The 14,106-nt window shown below is 53.1% G+C and overlaps 1 protein-coding gene across 1 annotated transcript; it reads left to right on the top strand.

Annotated features, from left to right (window-relative positions):
• The first annotated feature begins 5,395 nt into the window (after nt 1-5,395).
• LOC136536047 (uncharacterized) lies at nt 5,396-7,637 on the top strand. The gene is made up of 5 exons (XM_066528468.1): nt 5,396-5,426; nt 5,917-6,471; nt 6,574-6,651; nt 7,071-7,137; nt 7,344-7,637. Exons 1-4 carry the CDS (start codon nt 5,396-5,398, stop codon nt 7,127-7,129), a joined length of 723 nt encoding a protein of 240 aa, XP_066384565.1. The 3' UTR covers nt 7,130-7,137; nt 7,344-7,637.
• Nucleotides 7,638-14,106: the final 6,469 nt, after the last annotated feature.

The raw sequence follows: 14,106 nt of genomic DNA, 5'->3' as shown, positions 1-14,106 counted from the left end.
AGACATACCCCCGCGACGGGCGCATCGGGAACGGCATCAAGTCATCGAGCCTCGGCTTCCCGTCTACCGCCTCCCTCACCCGACACAGGGTCTCGTCATCGGTAAGGGCGAAGGCGGACATTTTGGTACCGGCGACCGGGTCGCTCGGCGTCATCTCGAACAGCCGCCGCCGCCGGGCCATTAGCGGCAACACCCTCCGGCGGTGAAAGGCCGCCACGACCACGGCCGCCGAAAGGCCGCAGTCACGCAGCTTCCCCAAGGCCCTCAAGAGCGGTTCCAGCCTAGGCTGGTCGACCTTGATGACGCCGTACCCCCATTTCTCCGGTTGACTCTCTACAACCCGCCCGGTATAAGGGGGAAGTCCTCCGCCGTCGTTGCGGAGGTAGAACCAGCCGTCATACCAACGACGGTTGGACGTTGACAGCTGGGCCGGGATGTAGAGGGACTGCCGGTCTTGGCGCACGTGGAGGGTGCAGCCGCCGGCCCTCTGCGCCTTCCGAGCCCCCCTCGTCCCCCCCGGCTTGGAGGTGAACGTCGCTCGGAACAAATGGAGCCACAACTCCCAGTGGGGAGCGATCCCCAGATACCCCTCGCAGACGGCGACGAAGATGGCCGCCTGCGCGATGGAGTTGGGGCTGAAATTGTGCAGCTCCACGCCATAGTAGTGCGGGAGTGCCCGCATGAAGCTATCCGCCGGCGACCCGAAGCCTCGCTCGTGGAAGACGACGAAGCTCACCACGTAACCGTCGCGCGGCCTCGGCTCCGACTCATCCCCCGGAGCAATCCACTCCGGCTCGTCGGGGTCGGTGATCGGGCGAAGAAGACCGGCCTCCACGAGCGACTGCAGCTTCTCCTCGGTGACGTCGGACCGCTCCCAGGGATCCGCCGGGAGGATGACGGGACCACCAGCCATTGCGCGTCGGAGGACGCTGCTACAGCGGTAATCTCTCTCCTTCTCTCTCTCGATCTCTCGCCCTCGCACTTCTCTTCCCCGGCGCTCTATGCTCTCAGCGACGGCACGAAGGCAGCAAAGGCGAACGCGGAAAAGGTAAGGAGGGAGAGGGCGAGGCTGTTTGCGTATTTATGCAGGGACGAATCGAAACCACCGGGCGACGAAATCGGGGAAGTTTCCCCCAGGAAATCCGGCGCGGTTATCCAGATCCGATCTTACCGCCCACTCCCTCCTCATTAATTGCGCGTGCAGTTACGTCCCGTCGACTGACGCACGTCACGCCCAACCGCAGCAGCTGCAGGCCCCGTCCCACCTCCCCGAAAAAACTGCCTCAAAAGGCGCGCCTGCCGTTGCTAACCGCAGGGAGAGAAGTAACCCCCACCCGATTCCTTTCGGACAAAGGAACCAGGCACCGAGCCCGTTACGGTCCAGGGGTTCGAAGGCTGGGCCCTCAGGGGTTTCGACAGCCGCCCCAGGACAACAGAGTCAGGGGCGACTACGGGCGAGCCTATGCGAGGCCGAGGCCCAAGCAAGCGAAACGCTTGGGATGCCCTGTGTCGTGTCCGAGACCGGCAGGGAAGTCTCCGAATGGGATCCCACCGTAGGGAGGCACCGAGCCACCGAGGCCCAGCAAACGGCCTCGGCACCCACTAGAGAAACCCTCCGGTACTCTTGGAGCGCGTCTCCGGACCGCTAGCCGACCCCCAGCGAACGGGGTACGGGGCCTCCACTCGGACTTACCCGATAACAGCTCACCGGAAATGCCGTCGCTCGCACCCACCGAGGGTAGCGTGGCATCTTCCACCCCTCCTTCCGAGCGAAAAGGAAGCGCGAGGGTCGAACAAAAAGTCAGGAGAATCCCTGACGGCCCTCTTGCTCCGTGCAGAGGCTAAGGGACTCTTCCTGCGACACATTGCCGAATCCCAGCGACTTGGGTTCGCACACGAGGGGGCTCGGCAATACAAACCCTCCTTCCGAGCGAAAAGGAAGCGCGAGGGTCGAACAAAAAGTCAGGAGAATCCCTGACGGCCCTCTTGCCCCGTGCAGAGGCTAAGGGACTCTTCCTGCGACACATTGCCGAATCCCAGCGACTTGAGCTCGCACACGAGGGGGGCTCGGCAATACAAACCCTCCTTCCAAGAGAAAAGGAAGCGCGGGGGTCGTTCAAAAGCCGGAAGAACTCCTGACGGCCCTCTTGCTCCGTGCAAAGGCTAGGAGCTCCTTCTTGCAAAAAGACGCCGAGACCCCGCGACCTAGGCTCGCACCCGAGGGGGGCTCGGCAGTCAGACCCTCACACGCGAGGGGCGAACCCAAAAGCCAGGGGACCTCTGACCGCTCTCTCGCTCCGCGCGAGAGACTCGGGGGCCCTCCTGCAACTTTGCCGAGACCCAGCAGCTCAGGGCTCGCACACGAGTGGGCTCGGCAAACAGCCCCCCCCCGTCCGAGCGAAAAGGACGGGCGGGGGACGGGCCAAAAAGACGGGAGGACCCCTGACCGCCCTCTCGCTCCGTGCGGATGGCTCGGGGGCTCTTCCTGCACCGAGATAAAGACAAGCGACCCAAGCCCGTTACGGTCCAGGGGTTCGAAGGCTGGGCCCCAGGGGTTTCGACAGCCGCCCCAGGGCAAAAGAGTCAGGGACGACTACGGGCAAGCCTGTATGAGCATGCCCTGTGTCGTGTCCGAGACCGGCAGGGAAGTCTCCGAATGGGATCCCACCGTAGGGAGGCACCGAGCCACCGAGGGCCCAGCGAACGGCCTCGGCACCCACTAGAGAAACCCTTCGGTACTCTTGGAGCGCGTCTCCGGACCGCAAGCCGACCCCCAGCGAACGGGGTACGGGCCTCCACTCGGACTTACCCGATAGCAGCTCACCGGAAATGCCGTCGCTCGCGCCCACCGAGGGTAGCGTGGCATCTTCCACCCCTCCTCCCAAGCGAAAAGGAAGCGCGAGGGTCGGACAAAAAAGTCAGGAGAATCCCTGACGACCCTCTTGCTCCGCACAGAGGCTAAGGGACTCTTCCTGCAACACTTTGCCAAGACCCAGCGGCTCAGACTCGCACACGAGGGGTCTCGGCAAAACAAACCCTCCTTCCGAGCGAAAAGGAAGCACGAGGGTCGAATGAAAAGTCGGGTGAACCCCTGACGGCCCTCTCGCTCCAGGCGGAGGCTAAGGGGCTCTTCCCGCAGCGTCGTCGAGGCCCTGCGATCCGAACTCGCACCCACGAGCCCGGCAAACACAATGTAACTCCCCACTCGAAAGAGAGAAAAGCCCCTGGAGAAGTGAAATCACTCCTCCAGGGCCTCGGGGGCTACACCCGGCGGGTGCGCTCGCGCGCACCCACCGGAACCTCGAAGACAAAACACCATCCCAACAGGAAACTATCAAGAGCCAATTCTCGTCAGAACCTCAGGGGGAGTGCCTCCACTCCCCCAAGGCTCGGGGGCTACTGTCGGATACCATGAGAAGGGGTACCCCAAGCAAGACCCAAAAAAGCAACTGCTTACACTTCGGTGATGATCGAAACCAGCTAACGCTGCTGGCCTCGGCCGATTCTCCGACTCGCCCGAGGCCTCCAGGGCCTCGGCCGATTCTCCGATTTCGCCCGAGGCCCTCCTCGCTACGGCCTCGGCCGATTCCCCGTCAAAGGACCTCGGCCAGGCCCACCGACCCTCTGTCTCGCGCAAGGCGGGCTCGGCAGCACTCCCGTCCACCTCTTCCTTCTCCCGTCCCTCTGGCAAAACGTCACGACGACTCTCAGCCCAACTGCTGCCCCCCTGACAACAGCCGCACGCCCGGCACAGTACCGCAGAATGGCCGATGGGACAGGAGGCAGGACTGGGCAGGGGTTGCCCGCCACTGTACTAACCACCGTGACGCCCATGCCTCACTATGCTGCCAACTTCCGCACCGAGGACAATGCAGCGTGGGGGAAAGCCACATCTGGGCTACTGTAGCCTCGGGATCAGTACCCAAGGCCAATAACTCCCCCCAAGGACCTCGACAGTTTGCTTCACGGGCTCGGCAGCCTGAGGGTCCATGACCACCGAGCCCCCCGCGATGGCTCGGCCTCGGCATAGCGCTGACCCCTACGACGTCGTTACACGGCAACCCGCACGTAGCCCGCCAATGTCCTGCATCAAGCCGTACTGAAGCCCCACGACGCACGAGACCGAGTACGACCAGCATGTCACTTCCGCACGTCACCATCAAGGCGCTCAACCACTCCGACAAATCACACAACGGCGCAGCACGGCGACTGGGCAGACCAGACGTCCGTCACGTCAGCACCCTGCCATCCACGACGGGACTGTGCGAGGATTACCGGCTACTGTGCTGCCTAAACTCCTGCACCAAGGACGGACACGACGTGGGGAGTCAGAACCGGGTTCCTGGACCCTCGGGGCCAGCAAACCGACCGCTCCGCCCCGCTCGAGACCCCCGATGAGCCTCGGATTCCGCCTCGCCCGAGACTCCCGGTAGGGCCTCGGGCGAACTGGCCATGCTCCGCCTCGCCCGAGGCTGGGCTCGTCCCGCAATCTCGTCTCCACCTCAAAAGTCACTCTGGCAGGCTATCGCATCCAATTAATGCACCCAGCTGCCCTCACTACGAAAGCCACGATCGGCAGTATGCCGCGACAGGACAACGGTCAAATCGCCTTTTTACCATCCCTTACTGACGATACAGGGCACCGTATCCTGTAGACGCATGTTCGGCACTGTCCCGCCCAAATCAACTATCGACGATGGCCGCCCAGACCTCACATCGCCACCCGCTAAAGGCCTCGGCACAGCAGGCCTCAGCACAGAGGGTCTCGGCCTCAGCGCGATAGGCCTCGACATAGCCTACTACAGCAGCCCCCAGGCCTCGGCATTTCACCAAGTCAACAAAAGTACAAGAGCGCAGCATGTCGTCAGCCTGAAGACCATGCCGACTAGACATCGACTGGAACTCCCACAACGCCATACTGCTTCAGGGAGTGGAATACGTCAGCGAATAGTAGCCTTCTCATGTACCTCTCGCTTCCTCCTTGTAGCTATAAAAGGAGGTGGCCAGGGCCGTTTCTAGGGGGGCAGGAGGACAAACACACCGATAGAATCACGCACTTCCACGCTGCTTGGGAGCAACGTCCCAAGCGGTTCGCACCACCCTCGCCGAGACCTGGGGCTAGCTCCCTCTCTCACTCAGCTTGTAACCCCCTACCACGAGCACTCCGGTGCAAGGAATACAAGATCAATCTCTCAGACTGGACGTAGGGCCTCGATTGCCCGAACCAGTATAAACCTTGTGTCTCTTTGCATCACCATCCGGGATTAGGGACACGCAGTACAAATTCACTCGTTGGTTGAGGGACCCCCGGTTCCAAAACACCGACACATAGTGACCAGCGCAAGACATGCCGACCTGATTGATATTTATGTGACTTCATATTTATGTACGTTGTATGGCTGGTGGTTTGTCCATTACTCTGTCGGGTTAGCATTGATTAAAGTGCTATCTTAGACTAATTAGGCTTAAAACGTTCGTCTCGTAGAGTACAACCAAACTGTGCAATTAGTTTTTGATTTCGTCAACATTTAGTACTACATGCATGTACCGCAAGTTTGATGTAACGAAGAATCTTCTTTTTGCATAGTGCCAAATTCTGAAAAATGGGGGAACTAAACATGACCTTATTACAATTTACGACCAAGATAGTTTTTCTATTTGATTGTCTTTCCTACGACACTTGCAATCTGGACCTTGCTATTCCTATTCCCACTCAGAACTATTCATCCCAGTACCATTGTTACATCCATATTCAATACCGTGAATTCAAAAATGTTCGCTGCTTACACTACCGCTTTAAGTTCAGATGTTCTATCTCCAGAGTCCAGACATAATAGCCTGCCCGCGGCGAAGCGCGGGGTAAGATCTATAGTTTCTGAGCCAAGCATCTTACTGTTCTACTGTTTATACCTCCAGTCATCCCATCCCTGCCGTCCGTGCACCTGCCTCACCATTCTCCAGAAACTTCCGTGCCTCTCACGAACCACATCGGCCTCAGAAAAAAAAAAACCCTACAAACTTCCGTCCCTCTCACGAGCCACATCGGGCACAGGAACCTCGGCGAGCCCGCCGCCGCCGCCGCAGGGCGGGATCGCAGCCATGTCCGACTCCCTCTTCCCCGCGCCATCTCCTCGGTCCCTGTGCCGCCGCACGCTCTCCTCTCCATCGCCACCTCCCTCTTCCCTCTCTTCCGTGTCGGGTATCCAGAAGCTTCTATAGCCCACGACGAACCTTATCCTCTTCGCGGCACAGAACCAGCGCCCAGCTCCCGACCCCTAATCCCCATCGCCTCCTCCGCTTCCTCCACTGGCGCGGCCCCCGGCGAGGCAACACAAAACGGCCTCCGGGGCGAGGGCGACGCTCTCCTCCGTCCCTTTGCTCACCGCCCGTCGCCCGCCCCCAAGCCCGTCCGCAGTCCGCTCACAGGCCCCAAGGTCCGGCGACGCCCTCTTCGCCAGCGTGGATCACGTCGTAAGTTTCTGGGCCTGTACGTTACTCGCGGCAAACCTGGCGCTGACGCTAGATCGGCCCTTGGTGTCGTCCTAATCGCTCTTCTGGTTCATTGCTGTGCAGAATACGGCGCCATCGTGCGGCAGCTGCTCACGGATCTGGAGGAGGTCAAGGAGTGTTCCACAAGCAGCTCGATCAGATGTACGTGGTTGTCCTTCTGTCTCATTTTCTTATACGTTGATTTCCTCGTGGTCCTGCGTATGAGAATCGTTCTGACAAATTGAGTGGTGTTTTCACGCACTGGAATATAGATCTTGCATGACTATTCAGCCGAAAAGAATCTTATATACAATATTAAATATGATGATAGAGTTCGATAGCTATATAAAGTGGCCTTTATTTCCTGCTGGAGTACGAGATCATGGTTCTTATCGTTTGCAGTTAACGTATTCTTACCTGTTTACTATAGTTTCCTAAAAATATGTTTATTATAGTTTCCTAAAAATACTTTTGCAGCCTCATGTTTCTTTAGGTTCTAAGACTAAGAATTGCGTACAGACTAAGCCACCTGCAGACCATGGAGACCTTTTTTTTAACCTCTGTGTTTTTATCCTCTACAGCAGCTAATGCTAGCATAATTCAGATGCTTCTAGGGAGTTCGTTGTGCCAATTGCCATAGGAGCAGAGGTACGGGCATAGGCGCCACAGTATAACATGATTCAATCAATGCTTCCTTGCTTCAAAAAACAAAATCACATTACAGTGATATATGTTAACGTATAGGTGCAGAATAAGCTATTGCTAACATCGATTTGAATCCAGTTTCAACCTTCACATATACATTACAGTGTTCAGTTGGTGATCTATTACATGATATCTGACATTTGGCCCAGTTTATATTCCACCTACGGAAAAAGGCTTCAAGTGAAAGACTACTCACGCAGATCAGCCATTTGGAGGTTAGCCATTTCCATTACGCATCACAAAAAAATTTACTTTGTCATTCCACCATTTTCCCCATATGTACATAAGAGATCCTTCATGTCACACTCCATTTTAAGGACAAAATAGAGTGCATAAACCTTATGTGCGCCCCAGGAATAGTCGCACACATAAGTCGACAAATTAAAAGAAGTATCATCACAGTGTATCTTACATCACGTTTAATACAACACTTAGTCTGTTAACGGGCCGCCGCCTCACTTCTGGCCCGCCAGCCGAAGCCGGCCCAGTGATCCACCCCGCGCCGCGCCTTCGCCTCGGCCCAGCCCACCTCGCGCGCTGGCTTCCTTCTTCCCCCGCGCGCGTGTACGCGTCCGACCGCGTCAGGCACGCCGCGCCGCGTGGCGAGCGCATGCCGGCGACGCCGGCCGGGTGGCGTCCCGTGGCCCCCGCAAGCAAGCGCGCCTCGCCGTTTTCAAGCCACCGCAGCTCCGCTTCTCCCCGCGCTTCTCATTTTTTTCTCTCCCGCACTGCCTCGCCCCGCACCGAACTCTGCTTGCGCCGCCATCGCCACCGCAGCCCCGCCGGCAAAATTGGCCGCCGGTGCTCCACCATTGCCCGCAATCGAGCACACATCGCTCTGCCTCGCTCCCCGGCACCTGGTGCTCACTGCAGGGACACCATTTGAGCAAGGTATAGCGGTCTTGCGTGTTTCGCCGCCGTCGGTCATGGCGCCGCCGCGCTTGACCCCGCCGTGGAAAGCTTCCCCGTCCCTTCTCCATCCCTTTGTGTAGCCTGCTCGGGTTCGTCACCTTCTTGCGGACCCCACGCGCACGCCCGCTTGCCCGGACATGGCCGGCAACGGTCACCGGCCCGCTGGCAGCGCCCGCACCGCCGTGGCGCCTGGAACGCCGGCGTGGCGTGGCGTCTCGCCTCGGCCGAGCTGGGCCAGGTCGGCCTTGGGCCGAAGCCCCAAGCCAGGCCGTCGCCCTTCCCCTTCGCTCGGTTGCGCAGGCCGAAAGTGGCCGTGGGCCAGTTGTTCCCACGGGCCGGCCCAGTAGTAATAGGAAAAGTTGATTTCGGTTTTCTTTTATTATTTGAAAAGAGAAATACTTTGGAAAATGTTTGTGTACTCATTTTGGCTCCAAATTTGTTGAAACAAAATTTTCTAGGTTTCTTGTCACCGGATCTACATGATAAAAATATTGCATGTCATTTTTGAGATACTTTTCTGTAGAGCTTTGTTTAATCCTTGATATTGCTGATATCTTGTAAAATGTGTAGTAAAACCTATATGTTTCAGAAAAATATGCTTCCAAGTGTGCTATTCTTCTTGTGTAATGTACTTCCTAGGAAAAATATATGCCATGCATGTTCTGTAGAAAAATTGTGAGATGTAGTTCAAGTGCCTTTAATGGTTGATTTTGTTATTTTTACTAGAGAGCAAAATTTGTATAAAACATGCATGTGATAATTTTTGTACAGTGATTATTTACTGTTTAGAACCTAGGAAAAATACTAAATCTGTTGTTTGACACTTTTCATAATACAAAGTATTTTCATGCTCATAATTAGGTCCAAGCTTGTCATTTTTGTGTAGGCTACTCCACTTATTCAAATGTCATAAAAATTTAATGGTAGACTACTTAGGGTAGTACTGTGCTATGATAATTTTCTAATATTTTTCTAAGCTATACAAATAGATGTTGCTATTCAAACCTATTATTAATTAGGGTTTAATCAAATGTTGCTTTGTGTATGATTAAGAAATTAGTGAAGCTTTGGTGTATCTTTGAAGCATTTAATGAGATGTGTTGACTTAGCATATTAGTAATAGAAGAGAATGCAGTAGATGACATGTGCTTGTAGTACATGTTCTTGGATGATGTTGACTACCTTGCATTCAAGCATATCCATTGTGTTTATTTCATCCGATGCACTTTTTGCATAATCACTTACGCACATGCATCATACAGGATCGCAAACCGAGTGCCCAGTCATCATACCCGAGGAGCCCGAGGAGCAGCTCGAGGTGCACCCGCAGGAAGTGACCGAAGCAGACGAGGAGGATGTTGGAGTGCCCCGATCACCGCCCGAGCTCCTTCGAGAGAGGCAAGCCCCGGAGCATTTTCTCCCCGGTTTGCAATTATTAATTAAATGCTTTACTTTAATTGATGCATTACGTTCAGGAGTTGTTTGCAACCGTTGCTGCATTATACCTTGTCTACCTTTGTTATACTATATCCTTGTTACCCTGGTATCCGCAGTCGAGTAAATGCTTAGCTGGCTTAGACCGGTAGAAGTCGGGTGATTTCCTGTCACCTGCGAGCTATAGGTGGTTACCTGGATCTGCTTGAATAACTATGTAGTCATGGTATAACTAAGTGTTGAATGAAGTTGAGACCGGACGGAGACTTACAGAGTTTTGGACTGTAGTGCTTTCCGTCTGTGTCGATTAAGGACCGACCGTTGTTGGGCCTCGAGTCATGTTGAACGCATGCCTTACATTTAGCTGGCCGAATAAAGTACCTTTCGACCGTGAAGCTGTGAGATTATTCGGGCCGAGTAGATTGCCCGTAGCGCACTGTGCCGGAGCAGGTGTGGTAGGACACGGGGGCGCAAAGATAAGACCAAAGAGCAGTCGGTTGGCCCCCGGGTACATGTGGTTCCTGGCAAACTCGAGATTCCTGGATAGTTGACTCGGTGACCTATACCCAAAGTGGCAAGCCCCTCTTGCGCCATAATGGTAACCTCTAACAAGCTAGAAAAGATCCTATTACTGAGCTAAAACTAGAGCCATGTGACTCTCACGGTTGCACTGTCAATCCCAGCTTTTGCCGACAGATAAGTCCTTACGGAGGGTTTAGGGCACCATGAACAAAGTCATTTGCACCTTCGTCCTATGGATCAGTTGTTATAAAGCATGTTTTACCTTTTGTTCCATAGAACCATTAACCATTGCATAGATCATGTTCAGTTAGAGCGCTAGCAATCTACCCATGTGCAATCAACCCGTAGGAGTCAAGGAAACATGTCATCAAATAACTAGGATGTCCTTATGTTGATCAAATTTAAACACATGCAAATGAGTAGATGATTAAAGTGAATAGGACATCAAGGTAGGCCCATGCTATATGAGTAGATGATTAAAGTGAATAGGACATCAAGGTAGGCCCATGCTATACTTGCGTTGGTTCACAAAGCCTTGCTGGTCCTGCTGCTCTTCGAAGAAATCCGAGTTCCCGAAGTACTCCTCACCGTCTGAACCCGATCAACACGAACCAACAACACGCATTCCAAAGACAATCATGCAAGCAAACAATCCTATGGTCAGAACAGTACACCAGCAGTAAATAAAATAAGATAAAAGGTTTATGAAAATCATCTACATATCGCTACGATCACATAGACGCGAAGTTCACGAAAATCTGAGCTAGAACGCGAAAGTTATGAATTAAACGAGATTTCCTATAGCAATTTAATTAATTAAATCTAACCTCAAAATTAAAAAGTTGCAAACCTGACTAACAATAACACTAACATGTAGAGAACTTAATTACGAATCTAACGCAATTTGAACGAATCAAATCGGAGCTAAAACGAAGTTTTTATGAGTAAAACAAAATCAGTGGCAAAACTGTAAATACGGGAAACGTATTTTGAATCTGATAACGGAGATCTGCGTTTTCGGAAAGAGAAAGCGTAAAACCGGAGTACGCTATGGACTGCGGGTTCTATTTCTAGAAAACCGAGGGTGTCTTTAGAAAAATGACCCGCGAAGGGGTATTGGCCATCCTGGGCCTATGATTACGTGATGGACGGCTTGAATTAAATCAGAGAGGGGAGAGGGGAGGCGGCTTGCCGGAGACGAAGCCGACGTGGCGGCGCTGCCATGGTTGGCGGCGAGGAGCTCGCCGGCGTGAGGGAAACGATGCCTACGGGCCCCGATTCGACGAACCAAAAACACCAGGAGATAGAGGAGGGCTAGGCGACCTCGCCTAGGCCTTTAGCGCGGCCGGAAGGCACAGCCGGCACGGTGGTGGCCATGGCTGGCGACGAGAAGCCCGCCAGTGTCCATGGCTAGGGCCCTAGAGGCCATGATTCGCTAAGACGAATCACGGGGAGAGGGAGGGGATCAAGGAGAAGCTCACCACGGCGAGAAGGAAGGCGGAGATGAAGCGGAGACGGCGGACCACGGTGAGAGGCGGACGGCGGCGTCCTGTGAAGACCGACGACCGCGAGTTAGCGATTGAAGGAGAAAAACAAGAAGATAAAGGCTGCAGGAGGTCTGTTACTTCTCGGCGAAGCTCGGCGGAGGGCCAGACGCGACGGCAAGGCTGTTGGAACGGCAGCTCGCACACGGCGGATCCAGCGAGCACTCGGCGGTTGCTGTGGCTCGAATGGGGCAGCAACAGGCGCTAGGAGAAGAAAGGGTGCACGACGGGGTCTCGGTTTCCTTTTAAAGAGGCCGGGGAGCGGGGCGACGCTCCCACGACGCGAAGAGCGGGCGCGGGGCAGTGGCGGTTTCGGTCCGCCCGAACTCGGCGGGAGGTGGGGGGAGGAGCTGACCGGTGGGGCCGAGCTGTCTGTGAGAGAGGAAGGGGCGGGCGGGCGGTTGCCAGCGGCGCGCGAGCTGGGCCGGCCCAAGAAGAATGAGGAAGGGGAGGGGTGAGCAGGCCGGCGGGAAGGCGAGCGATCCTGGGGAAGGAGATGGGCCAGCAGGCCGAAATCAGGGAAGGGAGGGAGTGAGGGAAAGGAAATCCTTTCTTTTTCTGAATCCATTTTTCCAAACTGATTTTCAATTAGATTTTGAATTCATTTGATCTTTGAATCAAAATCAATCATCACAAAAATAAATATGCAGAAGCATGTATGCATCAACATGTAGCTAACCTTATATTTGATTATAATTTAATAAAAATTATTATTTTCCTATGTTTGAATGCTCACATAAATGCTTTAGATAAATTAATTTAGCTATTTTCGAAGAATGCAAATTTTAGGGTGTTACACTTCATTGGTTTCGGTATGTCCTGTTACCAGTTTCGGTGATGAAATTGTTGCCTCTATATGCTAACCTTAGTTATGTTTTTGAAATGACCATTTCCGTTCTTTGCCTATAAAATATTTGCCCCTACCAGCAAGTGCTGCTAAAGCACGCAACAAACAAAACTGCTGCCTCTATTGATTACTTCATGCTAACCTTTGTTATATTTCCAAACTGGCTGCTTGTGTTCTTTGTCTGTAAAATATTTGGCACAACCAGCAAATGCTGCTAAAGCACACAAGAAACGAAAGGCGGTTGCGCCTTTTGGTAAACAAGGTAGGTTTCCATGCTCTAAGTGAAAGACACGAGTAACCAATTTTTACACCATTAATATTTTGCTTACTACTTCGTGGTTGCCAAGATTGTTATGTTCTCCTCACACTAACCTTAATCTTCCCAGAAAATTCAGCACCACTCTTGCATGGTCCATACAGCTACACATATTGTGGTGCACACTGGTATTTTGAGTGATATTTCGGGCCAAAACTATTAATAACCCCAGGTACAACTACTATACCTATACAGTTTTGTTCTTCTCTTAACCATGCTTCTTATATGCTAATTATTGCTTACCATATATCTAATATACACTTGAACGCATTGCACAGACCAACCCAAAGCTAGCATTGGATGCCTGAAGCTAAAAGGAGGAGATGCTTTTGCTGGAACAAGAAGGATACTCTCCTTGCCTTGTCTGATGGTACAATTGGCGGCGTATAGTACTTTCTTCAAGAGTCATCACAGTCTGCACATTTCATCTTTTATATTGACCTAATTATTGGCCTTCCCCTGTGTACAACTCTATTGATCTGTTGAGATCAGATACAATGCTTTTTTTGGGGGGGTTTCAAGTGCCGTTTTATTCCACATGTATTACTCTATACAATAGCGAATCCATGTCCACCCTACCGCAGCGAAGCGCGGGGTGCCCCCTAGTTAAATTATTATAACTGGACACCAATGTTATCCTACATACTGTATCAAGCACTCAAGGTACTACAAAGCTCCTACAAAAATGTTTTGAACTAAAAACACAGGCAACAATGACGGGATACAACGGTAGCAAACACACTACAAGCCAAGCAAAGAAAGATACGGTATATAAATAAGCAACTGGTAGAACAAATGAAGTTTGCACACACCAAAGTGGTTGAAATTATTCCAACAAATAAGCTGTCTGAGAAGCCAAACTGAACTCAATAGCTCAATACAAACTGGATTTGGTAACTGATTTTCCACTAGCTTCAGACAGATGTAGCAAAAGAATAAATAATTTTCAAGCAAATCTTTATATACCTAAACTGCTCCAACAAAACTAAAAGTCAGGTCATCAGCAGTTCTAAGAAGTCCAGTCTCGTATTCCATGAACAGTACACCGCTGTTGCACCGCCTCCCGCACCACCAAGCGACCAGCAGCAGGGCCTCCTTCCGGCGCCTCCACACTACTGGAAACCGTGAATTTGCCGAGTCTCACATGGTTTGCCGAGGGCCAACAATCGGACACTCGGCAAACATCATCTTTGCCGAGTGCCACAGGAGGGACACTCGGCGTACATCCAACATTCGGCAAATAAGCGCTCTTTGCCGAGTGACGTGCTGCAGACACTCGGCAAAGAGCAATTCTTTGCGGTGTGCCACCAGAAAACACTCGGCAAATAGCTTACGCT

This window comes from Miscanthus floridulus, chromosome 2 (assembly GCF_019320115.1).
Source record: "Miscanthus floridulus cultivar M001 chromosome 2, ASM1932011v1, whole genome shotgun sequence".
Taxonomy (NCBI): Eukaryota; Viridiplantae; Streptophyta; class Magnoliopsida; order Poales; family Poaceae; genus Miscanthus; species Miscanthus floridulus.
The sequence above is the reverse complement of the archived record's forward strand: the minus strand, read 5'-3'. Positions and strand labels throughout refer to the sequence as shown.